Genomic DNA, 17,042 nt, shown 5'->3' with positions numbered 1-17,042 from the left:
TATGTATTGGTTCTAAGGCAGAAGAGTGGTAAGGGCTAAGCAATGGGTGTTGTGACTTGCCCAGGGTCACACAGCTGGGAAGTGTCTGAGGCCAGATTTGAACCAAGGACCTCCTCTATAGGCTCTCAATCCACTGAGCTGCTTAGCTGTCCCCCTTTTTTAACTTTTAGATGCCTAATTCTCATGTCTTATCTTGCTTTTTTAATTTTTTTTGGTTGAGTTCTTTTTCATGAAATGACTAATAAGGAAAAATGTTTTACATGATTGCACGCATATATCGATTTGCTTGGCCTCTTAGGGAGAGGGAAGGGAGAGAATTTGGAAGTCAAAATTAAACAAAACAAAACAAAACACCTGATTCCATTTTACAGATGTTTGGATTGTTTAAAATTACATACTGGTTTAGGAACTTGGAATAACATTTGTACATATGTAATGAAGCAACTAAAAGGCAACTAGCTAGGTGGCTCAGTGAATGGAGAAGAAGGCCTAGAGTCAAGAAAATCTGAATTCAAATCCAGTCTCAGGTATTTACTAGTTGAGCAAATCACTAACCATCTGTTTGCCTTAATTCACTGGAGAAAAATGGCAAACCATTCTAGCATCTTTCCCAAGAAAACCCCAAATGGAGTCTAAACAACACAACAATAATGAAATCAATTATTTTTTTAAATGGAACTATAGGCTGGTGGAATAAGCTTTAAAAGTCTGGGAGAAGCCTCCTGGAAAGTTTTAAACATGAAATGCCCAAAGTGAATTTTAGCACAATTCTAGTGAAAAGGAACCTATGTATGTCTCTGGAAATTCCCACAGCACTGACAAAATAGTACATAATCTCATCTCTGGGCTCCCCAGAGTTTTCATTCCAAAGTTAGGCAAAAACTCTCCCAGCCTTGGAAAAGTTACTTTTCCACAATCAAGAACCTTGCATATTCTTGTCCAAAGAGTAAGTAGCAAGGGTATTCCAGTCCCAGAAGGCAGAAGGGCAGTGTGATAGAGCTGAGGTCAGACAGAGAGATGTTGGGTCAGAGAGAAAGAAGCTGATCTGTACTGGAACAGGGAGTTTTCTTACCAGGAATTCCCTATCCTGATCAAGTCCTAGGTCTGGTCAAAAATACAATGATGGGGAACAGCTAGATGACCCAGTGGATTGAGAGCCAGGCCTGGAGATGGGAGGTCCTGGGTTCAAATTTGGCCTCAAACACTTCCTAACTGTGTGATCCTGGGCAAGTTTCTTAACCACAACCACCACCACCACCGATTGCCTAGCCCTTACCACTCTTCTGTCTTGAAACCATTACACAATATTGAGTCTAAGAGAGGAGGCAATGGTTTAAAAAAAAAACCATTGATGCTACCCCTGGTGATTTGTCTTTTTTCTGAACTAGTTTTATATTTTCTATCACCATCAAATTAGTTATGCACCCTGTTCCATTTTTTAACTTTGGTAGAAAGTTTTCCCTTTTATCGAGTCAAAATACAGCTCTGACTTGGCATTCATTAACCCTTGTTCTTCCCTCCATGACCAAATAAAACTAATAATGCCTCTTGCATAGGGCAGTTCTCATTTATTTTAAGAAAACTATTATATTCCTTCCCCTAATATTCACCAACCTAAAAATCTCATTTCTTCCACCGGGCTTTATTCAGTGTGGAATTTTTGTCTTTGTGTTTCAAAACTATATAGTAACTGGCATAGAGTAAGTGCTTAATAAATGCTTATCAAATTGAACTGAATTTGTTGCCTAGCCCCATTTCCCTCATCCTATCCATGTATAATTTGATTTGGGGGGGAATATGATGGTCTTTCTTGACTTTCCAACTAAAATGACTGTATCTTAAACATTTTTTCCCCTTTCAGGACACCCAGCAGAGGGCTAAGCTGTAGGCACTCAAGTAGTTGAGTCCATCAAGTACTCCTGTTTAATTTGCATTGATAATAAAATTGTTTCATGGTATATTTCCCAAATTATGACATGTAGTTGGATAGTTATAACCCATAGAGCTTGCCCATGAATAAAGACAGATATCTATGACAACATAAAGAGGCAAATTTGTCCTAGAATTAAATGAGAGGGGGCAGGTTGGTTTGCCTTCAGAAAATTGCAGGGCTCTTTTAATGATCTGAAATTGCTAGAATTAAAGGCCCAATGGTGTTTATATAGCTGTGAATCATGGAACACAACAGAAGCAGAAATGACTCTTCCACAGATTGGCAAGAAAGGCTCACAGTAGGGGTGAGAAAGCTTCAACCCATAAATGAGCTTTAGAAAAAAGGAGCAAAGATGTCACCAGGGAAATGTGATGGAAAAAGATGGGCTATTCAGGTGGCAAGGGCATGGGATGACAAGTGGACAGATCAAGTGCTGCCATGGGAGCGTCACAATGTGGAGAAAGTGAGGAAGCCCTCCAGCCCTGGATGGAACCTCTGGTGCATTTAGAAGGCAGAGAGATAAGAGCTGCAAGGATAGGCAGAAATGAATGGAATTCAGAAAAATGTGTCATTGGACCACATCCAAATAGATGTGGTTACAGAATGCTGAAGTATTGTTTGAGAGAAAATAACTACCCACACTCCTTTGTGTTGAAAAACAGTATTCTTGTGATGCTTATATTGTGGGGGGAAAATTAGCTCTTAAAAGTGTTCCCTCATGGTATTCTGTGATAGAATGAATGCTGCCCACTTCTATCAAAGTTAAAAACAGTATCTTTTATGTTGCATTTCTTAAAGTATACACATTTCCTTAAGAATGTTAATGCTTTCTGTCAATCAATAAACATTTATTAAGTACCTCCACAATGGGCACTGGCGTGGGCAGCTGGGTAGCTCAGTGGATTGAGAGCCAGGCCTAGAGACGGGAGGTCCTAGGTTCAAATCTGGCCTCAGACACTTCCCAGCTGTGTGACCTTGGGCAAGTCACTTGACCCCCATTGCCTACCCTTACCACTCTTCCACCAAGGAACTAATACACAGAAGTTAAGGGTTTAAAAATTAAAAAAAATAAAAAAACAATGGGCACTGGCGATACAAATACAAAGAAATAATAAAATCTGTCTGTTGGCCAAGAATTTTCATTCATGCCTTTTAGACTAGCCAATATGACAGTAAAGGAAAGTGATAAATGTGATAAATGTTGGAGGGGGATGTGGTAAAATTGGGACACTAATGCATTGTTGATGGAGTTGTGAACTGATCCAACCATTCTGGAGAGCAATTTGGATATATGCCCAAAGGGCTGTAAAACTGCAAACCCTTTGAACTGGTCATGCCACTGCTGGACTACTGGATCTGTATCCCAAAGAGATAATAAAAAAGGGGAAAGGACCTACTTGTACAAAAATATTTATAGCAGCTCTTTTTGTGGTGACAAAGAATTGGAAATTGAGGGGATGTTCATCATTTGGGGAATGGCTGAACAAATTGTGACATATGATGGTGATGGAATACTATTGTGCTATAAGAAATGAGAATCAAGATGATTTCAGAAAAAGTTGGAAAGGTCTGTGGGAACTGATGCAGAGTGAAATAGGCAGAACCAGAAGAACATTATATACAGTAACAACAATATTGTATGATGATAAGTTGTGAAAACTTGATTGCTCTCAGCAATGCAATGATCTGGGAAATCCTGAAAGATTTATGAAGGAGGATGCTCTCCACCTCCAGAGAAAGAACTGTTGGAGTCAGATGGATGTGTATCAAAGCAGACTCTCACATCAGAGTATTTAGGGTTTTATTTTGGGGTTTGGGTTTTATATGGGTGTGCTCTTACAACGATGACCAAATTGAAAGTGTGTTTTACATGATAATAAAACAATTTACATTCATATCCTATCCATGATAACAATAGGAATTTAAAGTATATTAAAAAAATATTTAAATAGTACTTGTAGTAAGTTTATTTTCATAAGCTTTTATGGCAATGTGTTGATACAGATATATTCAGCTGGGTTTATAGTATTAAAATTCCCAAACCAAGACTACACTTAGCAATACAGAAACCAAAAGATAAGCATCAGTTTTATTTATCCTTGTGCTTATGACATCCAAAGAATACTTCAAATTTATTTTTATATTCCATAGATATAAGAATGCTTTACCTAGAGAATCAAGAATCCATTAGAGAAAAAATTTGAGTTTTTCAGGTTAGCTGACACAAATCAAACTTCAAAAATAACAATATATTTACAATAGAAAAGTATTACATAAGGTCAAAAATAGACTTCCAGATGGGAGAGAATAGTAATGTACACATTCTGGCCACAGTTATAGTTTTTACATGAGTGATGCAATCAATTGTTACATCCCTTTTTTTAAAAGGCACATTTCTTTACTATATTTTAAAACTATATTCTCTCATATTCCACAATGAATGAAAACATACAAACAATATGTGCACTCAGTATAACTGGCATTTGGTTTTAACTTTGGGCTTTACCAACAACTGCCATGATTCCATTTCATTCATTCTCTCCCTGCCTCTGCCAAAGCCATAAACTGGAATGACTGATTGTTACAACTCTAGGTATTGTTCTGAAATTAGGACATTCTCCAAATATCTCAATGGGGATAGGGAGTGGAGTTTACAAGGATGTGCTACAGAAAGAGATAAGTTTACTTGGCTGTATTTGAAACATTATATGCCATGTGACATCATGACCCATCTTGAATAATGCTGTGGTTTTTGACTGGGTAGGATTTCTCCCCTAATTATTAGAACCAACAATTCTGAGAAAGACAGAGAATGATATTTGAGAAGAAAGGGAGTCTATTACTTTGGGGAGGAAATGTCCAAAAAAAACAACAACTAAGATTAATATGTATTCTAACAAGCCAAAGAGTATTATGACTTTACCTTATAATAGATAGACTAAAAGTGGATGGGTTCATGGGGCAGCTGGGTAGCTCAGTGGATTGAGAGCCAGGCCTAGAGACGGGAGGTCCTAGGTTCAAATCTGGCCTCAGACACTTCCCAGCTGTGTGACCCTGGGCAAGTCACTTGACCCCCACTGCCCACCCTTACCACTCTTCCACCTATGAGCTAATACATAGAAGTTAAGGGTTTAAAAACCAAAAAACAAAAAAACAAAAACAAAAGTGGATGGGTTCAAAAGCACACTTCTCTTTACTCCACTTAGGAATAAAAGGAAATATCTGATTTGTTATCATTTACCCTTTATAATACCCTTCTCAAGATTTGAAAACTTTCTTCATTGAACATGCATATGCAAGCCTTCCTAAGTGTCAAAGGCAAAAGACAAATATTAGGATGAAAAAGAAATGTTTAAAAGAGTTAGAGTTGGTTATTCATTGAAGGGGATTCAATTCTCCACATTTTAATGACTAAAAAGACAGTATCAGTAAGTCTTAAAAGTGAGAACAATTAAAACACAGTAATAAAATTTTCACAAGAAGTCTAAATTAAATGAGTTTTTAAAGGGTAAATATTAAGACTGTTCTAAAGTGCTTGGAGATCTTTTAAAAGGTGCTTTTATAAATAATAGAAACAATGTTCAGATGACTTATGGAAGAGAAATATTCAAGCAAAATATGTATTTAAATGGCAGGCAGGCTTCATTTGTAATCGTTAAACTTTTAGTTTGGTATATAATATCAGGAAAGTGGCTAACGATGTTGCCTTCTATTAGGCATCAATAGTTACTGGAGTTTGTAGATAGGGTCTCAGCACTTCCACTGTAAAATTACCTTGCTTTTATTCCTATCTTCCTATACAATTTTACTTTGTATTAAAGGTGTTCCTATTTGTACACTTTTGTCTCTAGAAAATTTGTTATAAGATATGTTGATAACTTTATGCTATTGGTGTCAAAATATTATACAACCCTCTTTGCATCTTTGTAAGCAAAAATAAAATAAAATTTATTAAAGCAATAATAATAATAAATCAATGATTAGATATGGGCTGTTACTCTTAAAATATACATCACAGATGAGTTAGGTCACCCTCAATTTTTTTTTCATTTTTTTTTAAACCCTTGTACTTCGGTGTATTGTCTCATAGGTGGAAGATTGGTAAGGGTGGGCAATGGAGGTCAAGTGACTTGCCCAGGGTCACACAGCTGGGAAGTGGCTGAGGCCGGGTTTGAACCTAGGACCTCCTGTCTCTAGGCCTGACTCTCATTCCACTGAGCTACCCAGCTGCCCCCACACCCTCAATTTTTCATTCCCTGATATGGATGCTAAAAATTCGGCAAGGTACATTTTTGGAAGCATTGGTCTATGTGCCTATTGCTTAGACACCCAAATACCTTAAATAGCCATTTTCTCTTGTAGGTTTTCAAAGTATTTTTAATATCACTTTAATATTTATTCCTCACAGTATGCCTGGAAGGTAGGGAAAACATTTTATCCACATATTAGAGGACAGTGAGGCATAGGTGACTTATTTGAAGTTGCCCAAAAGATCAAATCAAATCAGTGGTAGAGCCAGGCAGGGTTAGAATTCAGCCATTCGATGCTCTGCAGCCAGGACACAGTGCTTCTATACATACATGCAGATCTGTCAGCCTATTGACTAATTGGCTACTCCCTGAAGTACAGAATATGTGGCATAAAATATACTATTCTATAAATGTTACATGCAGAAAATGTATTTAGATAAGACTGTAGCAGAAGATATTACATGTTTATATTAGAGTAACTTGCTAATAATGAAAAAAAGTCTATTTGCAAGTTATTTGATCTAACAAGGTAATTATTATTATTTTTTAAACCCTTACCTTTCAATACTATGTGTTGGTTCCAAGGCAGAAGTGGTAAGGGGTAGGCAATAGGGGTTAAGTCACTTGCCCAGGGTCACACAGGAAGTATCTCTTGCCATATTTGAACCCAAGACTTCCTTTCTCTAAGCCTGGCTCTCAGTCCACTGCGTCATCTAGCTGTTCCCCTAACATTACTAAGTTGTTGGGTTTTTTTAGTTAACCTTATTGATATTTTTAGGATTTACTACAAAGATCAGTTGAAAAGGAGAATTTAGACTGGTGTATGGACAGGATCAAATCTAAATGAAAGGTATAGTCTTTTAATATACTTTATCAAGATGTGAATATAAATTATGTAAAAATATCAATTTCCATGTAGCCCATCACATAATTAAAATGTGCTCCATGAAAGATCTGATTTTTAGAAATAACAGAGTTTTCATTGATAATGCTTTCTCATTTCCCTCCCTTTCCCTCATTCTTTACCTCCTCCCTCCTAATTCAACTAGAGCATATTATATCCATATTAAAAAAAAACAAAAAAACTTCAAAAAGTCGAGCGAGCAAGACCCAAATCTCCATATATGTGTGCTGTAAAAAGCACAGCTGGACATGTATATTGATTTAGTAACAAAAGTACTGTTGTGGTTAGGGGGTTATATTTACTGATCAGGGTTCTTAAAATATATCTGTACAGGGAATTTTGATTCACCTTATATAAAGAACGGAACTGAAGCAAAGGAATAAACCTTTTACAGCTTCTGGAAATGGAACCCAACCTATACATGACTTCTTTAAATTAGTATATTTTTTAAAAAACTTGCATTGCAATGTTCTCCCTTTAAAGAGAGAACGTTTAAATTCCATCCATTACTTAATCTAATTATTTTAATCACTCTGTAATACTTTAAAGTATAAATTAACTAGTCTGTGCAAATTATTATAAAGTAAAATGCAAAGTTGGAGAAATCTATTTCTAAATTTAAAAGAAAATTATCTTCTATGAATTTCTTCATTTTATATTTTGTTTTGCTATTTTAAAACCAGCATGAGGTCTTTTTCAAAAGTCCTCTGATATACATATTTATTCCCAGTCCTTATCATCCATATTTATTCAAGGTTTTCATCATCAGTCTTTATGTCTTTTGATTCTCCATGTTTCAAGACGAAAAAATATTCATTGTTGATTCCATACCTCTCTAGAGATTCTTTCAATTTCATAGGAGGATCCAAGTAATACTAGCAAAGTAAGCAAAAAAAAGAATCAATATAAGAACTATTAGAAAAGACATCAGAAATTATTTTAATGTTGTATGAACAATATTTTTACTATTTGAAATTTACAAGTGAAATTTCAACCTAAAATAGTCTCAAAACCTGATACTTTATAAAGATAATCAATTCAAAAGGAATGGGGAACTAACACTGGAATTCCGAAGCTATTAGCAAAAATGAACCTGACGAAAGAAAAGGGGAAGGAGAAGACAAAACTTAAAAAGATTAATGCTGCTGAGAAGGGAACTCTATGATGAACTCAGATTAAAAAAAAAACATGTACAAAAGACAAAAGCATAAAGCCAATGATGACTACAAATGAAAAGTAAAAACATATAAGAATAAAGAACTAAAATCGTCTCTTTAGATTTAGAGAAATAGAAAGAAGTTAGGTCAATGCCTGAGGAAGGAAGACTATAATAATCAATAATGCCATAGAGAAAGTAGACATTTTTAATTCCATTCAATTTATTTAGCACCCACTATGTACTAATCATGACATATACAAAGTCAAAAACAAAACAGCCTCTGCCCTCACAAAGTTTCCATTCTTGTGGGACATCTGGGTGGCTCAGTGGATTGAGAGCCAGGCCTAGAGACCGGAGGTCCTACGTTCAAATCTGGCCTCAGACACTTCCTAGCTGTGACTGACCCCTGGGCAAGCCACTTAACCCCCATTGCCTAGCCTTACCGCTCTTCTGCCTTGGAACCATACACAGTATTAATTCTAAGGTGGAAGATAAAGGTTTTAAAAAAAAAAAAAAGCAAGTTTCCATTCTACCAAGAAAGGGGGTTAGAAAGGAAGAAAAGAAAGGAAGGGAGGCAGCAGAATTTTAAGAGCTGAGAAAGGCCTCCTATATGTAGAAGGCTTATAAGCTATGCTTTAGAGTAGATATTCTATAAGGTGAGACTGAGAAAAGAATGCCTTAGAGATGTGGGGACCCACCTCTGCCAAGGCAAATGACAAAGAATACATGAAATAATCCTGGAAAGGGAAGCAGAAGAAAGCATGTGGACAGCTTGAAATGCCTGACTTAGTACTCTATTTTTTCCAAGAGATAAGAAGTAGTTAAAGATTTTGTAGTAGAGTCCTTTAGCTGATGAACCTAAAGCTGTTTGGTTAGCAAGTCCTTCCATTTCTCTACTCCCAAAAAAGTTTCTCAGCTCCATACTGGTACTCATTTTTCAATTTCCAAGGTCTTTAACAGGAAAAGATATATTGGTTTTTCTCTCTCCTCTCTCTCTCTCTCTCTCTCTCTCTCTCTCTCTCTCTGTCTCTCTGTCTCTCTCTCTCTCTCTCTCTTTCTCTCTCTCTCTCTCTCTCTTTCTCTCTCTCTCTCTCTTAAAACAAACAAAAAACCTTACCTTCCATCTCAAATTCAATATTATGTATTGGTTCCAAGGCAGAAGAGTGGTGTAAAGGCTAAGCAATTGGAGTTAAGTGATTTGCCCAGGGTCACACAGCTAGGAAGTATCTGAAGCTAGATTTGAACACAGGGTCTCCCACTTAGTTGCCCCCCAGGACACGATCATATCAAACAGTAAAAATCAAGGAAATAGAATTTTCAGTGGCTCCCTATTGCCTGTAGGATAAAATATAGAAACCTCTGTATTTAAAATCCTTTACAACCTGTCGCCAGCCTTTCTTTCCAGTTGTATTTCATATCATTCCCTCTCTCTCTCTGTTTTAGTCATACCATCCTACTTGCTGTTCCCCATAAATAACATCCCTTATCTCTGTGAAGTCTGCAATTCTCTCCCTCCACTTCTAATTCTTAGAATCCAAGTGTTTCTTCAAGGCTGATCTCAAGTGCCACTTCCCCAATAAGGACTTTCCTAGTCCTCCAACTCACTACAGTGCTTCTTCACAACTCTCCAAATTAATTTATTTTGTATATTTTTTATTTCCTTATTTATATGCATGTTGTTTCCTTCCAACAGAATGTAAGCTCCCAGAGGGCAGCAACTTTCATTCTTATCTCTGTGTTCCCTTAGATAAAGCCTTATATATAATAAGTATAAAATGCCTATTGAACTGAATAGAGAAAATAAGACCTGATTAAGAGAGGTTCTGAAATACAGAGTTAAAATAAGAGGTTGAAACAGATGGCTACTATCATCTGAGTGGTTGTCTAGGTTCACTGTTGAGAGGGAAGAGCAAAGAGGTGAAATACGGTGGGTTTTTTTTTAACCTTTACCTGCTATCTTAGATCAATACTGTGTATTGGTTCCAAGAAAGAAGAGTGGTAAGGGCTAGACAATGAGGATTAAGTGACTTGCCCAGGGTCGCACAACTATGAAATAACAGGCTTAGAGAAGAGAAGGTTTGATATGAACATAGTCAATCCAATAAGAATATTAAAATGGGGGGCAGCTGGGTAGCTCAGTGCATTGAGAGCCAGGCCAAGAGATAGGAGGTCCTAGGTTCAAATCTGGCCTCAGACACTTCCCAGTTGTGTGATCCAGGGCAAGTCACTTAATCCCCATTGCCTAGCCCTTACCAATCTTCTGCCTTGGAGCCAATACACAGTATTGACTCCAAGACGGAAGGTAAGGGTTTAAAAAAAAGAATATTAAAATGACTATGCAATATTGAGGGTGAAGAGATTAAAAAACATAAATTCATCATGAATCCATAAAACTCTTGCACTGATTCCAAATTCAATAACTACATATACATATAATAAAACAAGGTACCAAAGGAATTTTCAGATGTGAATGCAGCTAGAGAAAGAGAGAAAGGGGGAGGAAGGAGAGAGACAGACAGAGAAGGAGAGAGAGAAAGAGAGAGAGAGACAGACAGACAGACAGACACTATTTGGTGATAGACAAATAATATCTTTATTTCCAAAAGGGAGAAAAAAAGTAGACCCCAGAAACTCAACAAGGGAGCCAGATGTGGATCTCCAATGAAAGTCTAGAAAAGATTGTTAATTAGATCATCTCTGGACACTTTAAAAAAGGGAGCAGGAATTACTAAAACTCAGCATTTGTCCAATAAGAAACAGTGAAGTTGTTAATCAATTGGGATTATTGAATTTGTGGAACAAAGAACTATAAATAGAACATCTTGATTTTAACAATATAGTTGACAAAGTATTTCACTATCTTCTTGCAGAAAAGTTCAAGAAAGGTTCATAGACCACAGTTAAATATATTTATAACTAGTTAAACAAATCCAACCCAAAGATCAATCAATGTCAACCAGAAGGGAAATCTTGAGCTATAGACCACATGGTTCTTTATACTTATCACAAGGACCCTGGGAGGGGAGTGCTATTATGATTCCCATTTTACAACTGAAGAAACTGAAGCAGAGGTTAAAAGACTTGACCAGGGTCACATAAATACAAATATCTGAGGTCATATTTGAACTCATGTCTTCCTGACTGCAAGTCCAGTACTTTATCCAGTAGATTACCTAGCAGTGTTTAAGCAGAGAGAGCTTGAAGTATATTCGAGTATTAAGTGTGACCACAAATTTCCTCTCTGGTTCATGAATAAGAAGACCTCCCAAGGATTGGGGGAGTGGGTAGTTAGAAGTGGGGTAAGTCCTCCAATGACTAAGAAGTTGGATTCTGCTATCTCTAAAGTTGCTTCCAACTCTTGAGTACAGAATCCCATGGCTCTAAAATAAATTTTTCCTATGCTGGATAAATCATTAGTTGTTGAAATAATAGATATGAGTCACCATTTACTCACTCTATTTCAACTCTTAAAACATTTATCCAAATGCAATATCGTGTGTTAAATTCAGTGCAAAATAAGGTTGTGCATCATTAAATTATATGAGGTAGTAAGCAATATATCTAGCAAGGCCTGGTTGCTATAGGAAATGGTTTTGTAGAGGAAGTGGTTTTGCAGAGAATCACTTTCACTTAAGTGAACTAGAATCAATGGCAAAGTATAACAGTAAGACATTAAGTGTGACCACAAATTTGCTTTTCAGCTCATGTACAAGAAAACTAGGAGCTTATTAATGACAGAATAATTTTTATTTTTGGCAGACACCCACTAGGATTAGGTTAACTTTATCCCTCTGTTCAGATTCAGGTCTCAGAGAACAGGAGAAGAAAGGAAAAACAGAAAAGAGAAGAGAGAACGTTTTTTTGAGAATCACAATGTCCTTAACAGACTTTAGTACGTTGTTAACTTTTATTTTTTCTAGAACTAAGCACTCTTTTTTTCATCTGTGATGAAGTTTCCACCCCAGGATCCATCTACACAGTGAAATCACAGCTCCAGATGCACAAATAAGAAAGCTTATCACCAGAATGCCGGTGAATTTTCTGACCACAGCTCATAAAGGTACCAAATGGCCTTCATCTTTGTCAGTCCTGTGATTACCCACTGAAACAAAATCAAAGTTCTTTTGATATATTGAAATATAAATTTTAAAAACTTTAGTAGATTAAAAATGAATGAGTTTTGATCAGTTTATCAAGGGCACATCCACTTTGATAAATAGCACAGATCTATCTGAGTACTTGGAGATAAATATAAAACATTACTCAAAAAGCAACATGACATTGATGAAGACACTGCTAAACCTAGGAGTTGAGAACACCTGAGTTTCAAACCTGCCTCATGCATATTTTCTAGCTCTGTGACCCTGGAAAAATCATTTACTCTCTCTTTGAGCCTCAGTTTCCTCCTCATAAAATGAAGATAATAGTAGTAGCTACTTCATAGGTTGGATTAGAGATGAAATGAGAATGTATGTAAAGCTCTCACTGAACATTTTCCTCAGTAAGTGTGCTTGAATTCTAACATAAGGGACTCAGACACAGAAATCAAAGGCTAAAGAAATCTGAAATGATTTTTTAGGCCAGATTCAGACTCACCTCATTTGCTAAGGCAAAGGTTCCCCAGTGAATACCTATAGATTTCTTGGCTTGAACATCGATGTGAATCCTTACAGCTTCTTCAGGGTCTACATGTTGGTATTTCATAAACCACCTAACAAAAGAGAACAAAAATAATTAAGTCTAGCTTCATCAGTATAAATTGTATCCTAACCCACTCTTTTCTTTTTATTAATCGTTTGCTTTGCACAAAAGATAAATGCTAACTGAAAGGGAAACACTGTTTCCTTATCAACCTTCTACAAAATAAAAACTTCCTTTTCTTTCTTTAACTGGCTCATTTATCCCTATGCAATTCCATCACCAAAAAGACTTTTTTTGAGCACTCTGGATTTCCTCTTTTTTTTTAAACCCTTGTACTTCGGTGTATTTTCTCATAGGTGGAAGATTGGTAAGGGTGGGCAATGGGGGTCAAGTGACTTGCCCAGGGTCACACAGCTGGGAAGTGGCTCAGGCCGGGTTTGAACCTAGTACCTCCTGTCTCTAGGCCTGACTCTCACTCCACTGAGCTACCCAGCTGCCCCTCTGGATTTCCTCTTAAAGAATCCTCCAGGCAATAAAAATGAGGTATGTCACTTTCTACGATAGTTGGCATGATTTAGTAAAGCTTAACAATGGGTACAGAGGAACAGTGAGGTGGCTCGGCGGATAGATGCAGGTAAATTGATCTTCTAGGTATCAGTTTCAGGAATAATCTTAATCTTTGTAGGATCAGCTAGGTGGCTTAATGGATAGAGTATCAGGCCTGGAGACAGGAGGTCCTGGGTTTGAATTTGGCCTCAAACACTGCCTAACCGTGTGATTGGCCCAGCCCTTATCGCTGTTCTGCCTCAGAACTAATTCTTCTGATTCTAAGGCAGAAAGTAAAGGTTGTTTTAAAAATAAAAATAAAAAATAAAAACAATGGATACAGAATTAGAAGTCAAAAATCAATTCTGTGTCCACTGTTAAGCTTCTGAAAAAATAATAAATGGAAAAGAATTTACACCATTTTTAGGAGACAGTTACTGAAGGTCAGGAATTCCATTTCCTCTTCAGAGAAGATATAAACATTTTAGCATGCATAGTATTTTCTCCAATAGAAAAATGGCTAATACAAACTATGTTTTAGGGGGGAAATACTTTTAATGGAATAAAGGGAGGGAATAAAAATTTATAAAGTACTTACTATGTATCAGGCATGGTGCTAAGTGCTTTTTTACAAATATGACCACAAAGTCTATGAAAAGCATGCAATAATTATTCAAAGACTTTCTGTTCTTTTTGCAATATCAGTTTTATTCTCTCCCTGTTCCCCCTTCTAACTACCACCAATTCTGAGGTTGAAATATAATTTGGGGTTTTCTTTTAACTATACTGTTAATCCCAGTGAGACGCCATTGTGAATAGCAATAATCTTATACTATGGAAGACAGAATAAGGCCAGTAAGTGCATGTAGGACTTTTAACTCTTCACACCACAAATTCTAGCAAAGGTTACCTATTTGTACTATGTGGAGGTGGCTATTTAATGTTCCTATTAGGTGAATAATAGCCTCAAGAGGCTTTTAGCAATAATAGTTACTGTTTTCCAAGCAATCAGCATGAGGGGCAGTTGCTGTCTTTCCAGATTTCATAAGAATTTAGTGACATAGCAAAAATGTGCCTGAAATTTCTTTCTTCTTCTTCTTATAGAATTGAATGTGGCAAAATTGGAACATTAATGCATTGCTGGTGGAGTTGTGAAATTATCCAACCATTCTGGAGGGCAATTTGGAACTATGCCCAAAAGGCTATAAAAGAATCCACATATTTTGTGATCCAGTAATACCACTACTAGGTTTGTAGCTCAAAGAGATAAAAAAAAATGGGAAAGGATCTACTCATACAAAAATATGTATAGTGGATCTTTTTGTGGTGACAAAGAATTGGAAATTGAGGGAATGGTGACCGTCAACTGGGGAATGGCTAAAAAAATTGGAGCACATGTTAGTGATAGAATGAATACTATTGTGCTGTAAGAAATGATAACCAATTAATCTCATGGGTCAATAGGGATATGACTGGAGATATAGACTCTAAAGGATCACTCTAGTGCAAATATTAATATTATGGAAATAGGCCTTGATCAATGGCACATGTAAAAACCCAGTGGAACTGCTCATTGGCTATAGGAGTGGAGTGGGAGGAGAGGAGGAAAGAATATGAATCAGGTAACCATGGGAAAATATTCTAAATCAATTAATTAAATAAAAATTTTCAAATCCAAAAAAAAGAAATGATAAGCAAGATGATTTCAGAAAAAAAACTACAAAGACCTACATGAACTGATGCAGAGTGAAATAAGCATAATCGAGAGAACACTGAACACAGTAACAGCAATATTGTTTGATGATCAATAATTTGGCTACTCTCAGCAGCAATGATCCAAGACAATCTTGAAGGATTTATGACACAGAATGCCCTCTATCTCCAGAAAAAGACCTGTCAGAGTTAGATGGAAACAGATCGAAGCATACTTTCTTTCACATCAGTGTTTTCAGGGTTTTATTTGGGGGTTCTGCTTTTGTATGAATGTGCTCTTTCAAAAGTGATCAATATAGAAGTGTTTTCTGTATGACAGTATATGTATGGCCCATATTAAAAAAAGAATTGAAGCAAGAATCTGAATGGAGTACTCGCTTTCGCTTCTGTTTCCATTTAACAACAATTTGACAAGCATTTATTAAGCACCTATATATGTACAGCATTTTGCTGAGCCCTAGGAGAACTAAGAGGTTTAAATAAGAGACAATTTTTGCCTTCATGAACATTAAAATCTAGTAGTGAAAAATGACCCATATATAACTATCCAAAATAATATACAGATACATAGACAGTAAAAAATTTCACACTCCTACTTTTGAGAGTATTTAAAGATTTCTATAAATGCTAAACAGAAAACCTTCATAGAATTATGAGCAAGGAGAATTTTTCACATTATAAGAACACATTTTGACCCAGTGGTGAGATAATATTGGCTTGTTATATATTTTCACTTCTTGGTTCAATAGTTTAGAAAATATTATTTTAGTGGTTCAGAAGGCCTGGACATTTCTTTCTTTTTTTTAACCCTTACTTTCCATCTTAGAATCACTACTGTGTATTGATTCTAAGGTAAAAAGTAGTAAGGGCTAGGCAATGAGGATTGAGTGACTTGCCAAGGGTCACATAGCTAGGAAGTATCTGAATCCAGATTTGAACCCAGGACCTCTCGTCTCTATAACCCGTATATTTCTTGAGAGGCAGCACTTGGATCCAGGTTCAAGTTTCTGACTGTAAGTCCAGCTTTACACCACACTACAGAGTATTTTTATTTTACTAAAGAGGGGGGGGGGGAAATGACATCTAGTTACTAATAGCTAATTGTAATCAATAAATAATCATTTTTAGAGGCATCTGGGTATCACAGTGGATAGAGCACCTGGAGTCAGGTGGAACTGGTTCAAATCTGGCCTCAGACACTTCAAAGTTACACGATGTTGGGCAAGTGACAACCCCAACTACATAGCTTTTGTCACTCTTCTACCTTAAAACTGATACTAAGACAGAAGGTAAGGGTTTTTAAAAATAACAATCATCATCATTTGTAATCATTATTTACTAATAAAGGCCAGAGGCTATTCTAAGCAGGGAGGATACAAAGACAAAAGTGAGACAGTTCCTGCCCTGAAGTAGCACATACTCTAATGAAGGTGGTGACATGTACAAATATATAGTATATCCATGCAAAATAAACACAAACAAGCTTTGGGAGGGGACTGAAGGATCTGGAAAGGTTTCATGTCAAAGGTTACACTTGAGCTAAAGACAAAAGCCAGTGATTCTTGATGATAAAGGCAAGGAGGAAGGCCTGTAAAGGGCCCCAAGATAAGAGTGTGTATGGACCAATGAGTAAGACATGAATGGACTGAAGATTCCATGGGGGGGAGTAATGTATAAGAAGACTGGTAAGGTAAAAATGAGAGGAACCTAGGTGGAGCGATGGATAGTGTCAGAACTGCAGTCAGGAAGACATCTTCCTGAGGTCTAATCTATCCTCAAATACTTACTAGCTATGTGACAAGGAAGGAAGGAAGGAAGGAAGGAAGGAAGGAAGGAAGGAAGGAAGGAAGGAAGGAAGGAAGGAAGGAAGGAAGGAAGGAAGGAAGGAAGGAAAAA

At 36.7% G+C, this 17,042-nt stretch overlaps 1 protein-coding gene across 1 annotated transcript in view; it reads right to left on the bottom strand.

The window, feature by feature from the left end:
- Positions 1 to 7,815: 7,815 nt before the first annotated feature.
- The window catches only part of NAPEPLD (N-acyl phosphatidylethanolamine phospholipase D), a 43,187-nt gene continuing 33,960 nt past the window's right edge, over positions 7,816 to 17,042 (bottom strand). Inside the window, exons 5-6 of the mRNA XM_044677536.1 lie at positions 12,843 to 12,957; positions 7,816 to 7,962 (exon numbers count right to left, since the gene is read on the bottom strand). Of these exons, the coding sequence (XP_044533471.1) occupies positions 7,834 to 7,962; positions 12,843 to 12,957 (244 nt within the window). The 3' untranslated portion in view covers positions 7,816 to 7,833. The remainder of the gene's footprint in view (positions 7,963 to 12,842; positions 12,958 to 17,042) is intronic.

This window comes from Gracilinanus agilis, chromosome 5 (genome assembly GCF_016433145.1).
Source record: "Gracilinanus agilis isolate LMUSP501 chromosome 5, AgileGrace, whole genome shotgun sequence".
NCBI classification, from domain to species: Eukaryota; Metazoa; Chordata; class Mammalia; order Didelphimorphia; family Didelphidae; genus Gracilinanus; species Gracilinanus agilis.
This window is presented reverse-complemented; position numbering and strand designations above follow the sequence as displayed.